Genomic DNA, 2,392 nt, shown 5'->3' on the forward strand with positions numbered 1-2,392 from the left:
AACTCAAGCACTATGATCATCTACTCATCAAGCACTATGATCACCCACTCATTTACCAAATTAAGCACCATCTTTGTTATTTTATGTATTGTTGTTCACTATAAATACCATCACTCATCTCACTCTTTTGTACACCAAAAAACAAGAACAAGAGTTTATAATCAAAGAATAATTACATCTTCTTCTTCCTCCTTATAATAAACTATCTCCCTTATATTAGTGTTATTTGCTTCATACGGGTATTAAATTCTACTCTTATTTAAACTAGAGGCGATCCCGGGCTACGCCCGGGTTATTTTGTATGAAAATTATTAGTGACATATCAATGTTGATGAAACAGTCTATGTTAAATTGTAGAAAATAATCAATTCACACATTAGAATGTTTGAATAATATAATGTTTTGAAAATCTTAAAAAAATAACTTTAATCTTTTTAAAATTTATGTATGTTATAAATTATGTGTAGAAGGTAAGTTGTCCTTATCATTATTAAGAGGAAATGTTAAAGTCTTAAAACATAGAAGAAAAAAACATAAATAAGATGGTAGAATTTTGACGAAGAGGTTCATGGAAGGGATGAAGTTTGATGGAAGGGAAGGAGTTTCCGTGTTGGGGAGCCTGAAATTTATTTTTAAATATATCAGTGAACATAGATTGGTATTAGTTATCAATTAATTAGATAGTAGAGTAGGGAGACGTACTTGTAAGTAGTGAGGTAACCTTCATCACGGAAGGAGTTTTAGTTCTGATTCATTTCTGGTGGTACCTCGAGTGCTGCATAGTAGATAGATATGAATTATTAGATAGATAACCACTTAGAAATCTTCCATGAGATTCTGAGTTTTGAATTTTACTTACTCTCACGTGGATGAAGGCGGTTGAAGATTTCTTTGTAGCCTATGTTCTTCACTTTTTGTTTGTGTGAGTCTTTGCCTTTGATGATTTTTAGTCCTGCTTTGCTTGTTACACGTGAGAGGGCCACGTAGAGTTGACCATGTGAGAAGACCGGTCTAGGAAGGTATAGGATAACCTCTTTTAAGCTTTGGCCCTGGCTTTTGTTGATTGTCATCGCATAACACAATCTGATAGGAAACTGGCGTCGACGTAAAGTGAACGGTAGCTGTGTATCCCCATGCAAAAGGACTACTCGTGGGATCAAAACTTCATTTCCAATGTGGGAACCAGTAATTATATCTGCCTTAAGCACTCTTTCGCCTATGTGGGTTAGGATCATATGGGTACCATTACATAATCCTTTTGTTTGGTTTTATGTTTCGCAGAAGCATAATCGGGGCCCCAACTTTGAGAGTGAGTTTATGGGAAGGCAATCCTGGAAACTCCATCGAGTTGAGATACTCAACAGCGTATAGTGTTTCATTTTGGTTAGATTGAGTTTCTGAAACCTCAAAGCTATCGTAACTGTAGTAGTCTTTTGACTCTCCGGTGGTTTTGGAGATTGTATACGCATTGATTTCATCGACTGTATCATTTCGGGGCGTTAGGATAGCTTTATCGGTGTAGGAACTTTGGGAGGCCTCTATTTGGTTGGTATCACCATACGCTGCATCGACAACTTGCTTTAGTGACTCTTCTTTAGTCTCTTTGAGCAATGTTGGATCGATATTTAACATTTGGTCATGGTAGCCATCGTCTGCGTCTACCTTTTCTGATTCTGGACGACCTTCACCGACTTTGAGAAGCCAATCAGAGAACTCTTTTTCGTCCTGGTTGACTCGCATATTTGTCTTCAAAGGGAACTTGTGGCAAAAATTCCATAGATATGAATGACATATCGAAGCTAAGACGGTATCAGCTCGACTCCCTTGTGGAACTACCGGTAGGATTTGTCTAAAATCACCACCTAACAAAACCGTTTTTCCGCCGAAAGTTTGATCCTTTGCGTGTGGGTTTTTCATAGACATTATGTCCTTCAAAGTTTTGTCAAGTGCTTCGAAGGCATGTTTGTGCGTCATAGGTGCCTCATCCCAGATTATGAGGTCCGTTTTCTCAATGAGTTCAGCGAGCATCGTACCTGGTTTGATGTTGCAGAGCTTATCTTCGTCGAGCTTCAAAGGAATATTAAAGCGTGAATGAGCTGTTCTTCCGTTTGGTAGTAGCAATGCGGCTATTCCTGAAGAAGCTACCGGGAGAACGATTTGTTTTTTCGAGCAAAGTCTGGATATGATGGTTTGATAGAGGAATGTTTTTCCTGTGCCCCCTGCGCCATGTACAAAGAATAGTTTTCCATCTTTTTTGTCAACAGAGTCTAAGACTGATTCGTAAATCGCACGCTGCTCGGCGTTAAGCAAGTTGTACTAACTGTCATGTCTGAGGGTTTCTTCGGCAACATTGTAATCCATTTCTTGGTTCCACAAACTGTTCCCCAATTCT

The 2,392-nt window shown here is 38.5% G+C and overlaps 1 protein-coding gene across 1 annotated transcript; it reads right to left on the bottom strand.

The window, feature by feature from the left end:
* Nucleotides 1-1,245: 1,245 nt before the first annotated feature.
* On the bottom strand, nucleotides 1,246-2,361 carry LOC106302320 (ATP-dependent DNA helicase pif1-like). The gene is made up of 2 exons (XM_013738854.1): nucleotides 2,322-2,361; nucleotides 1,246-2,219 (listed from the first exon to the last, which is right to left on the bottom strand). Exons 1-2 carry the CDS (start codon nucleotides 2,359-2,361, stop codon nucleotides 1,246-1,248), a joined length of 1,014 nt encoding a protein of 337 aa, XP_013594308.1.
* Nucleotides 2,362-2,392: the final 31 nt, after the last annotated feature.

Source organism: Brassica oleracea, chromosome C7 (assembly GCF_000695525.1).
Source record: "Brassica oleracea var. oleracea cultivar TO1000 chromosome C7, BOL, whole genome shotgun sequence".
Taxonomy (NCBI): Eukaryota; Viridiplantae; Streptophyta; class Magnoliopsida; order Brassicales; family Brassicaceae; genus Brassica; species Brassica oleracea.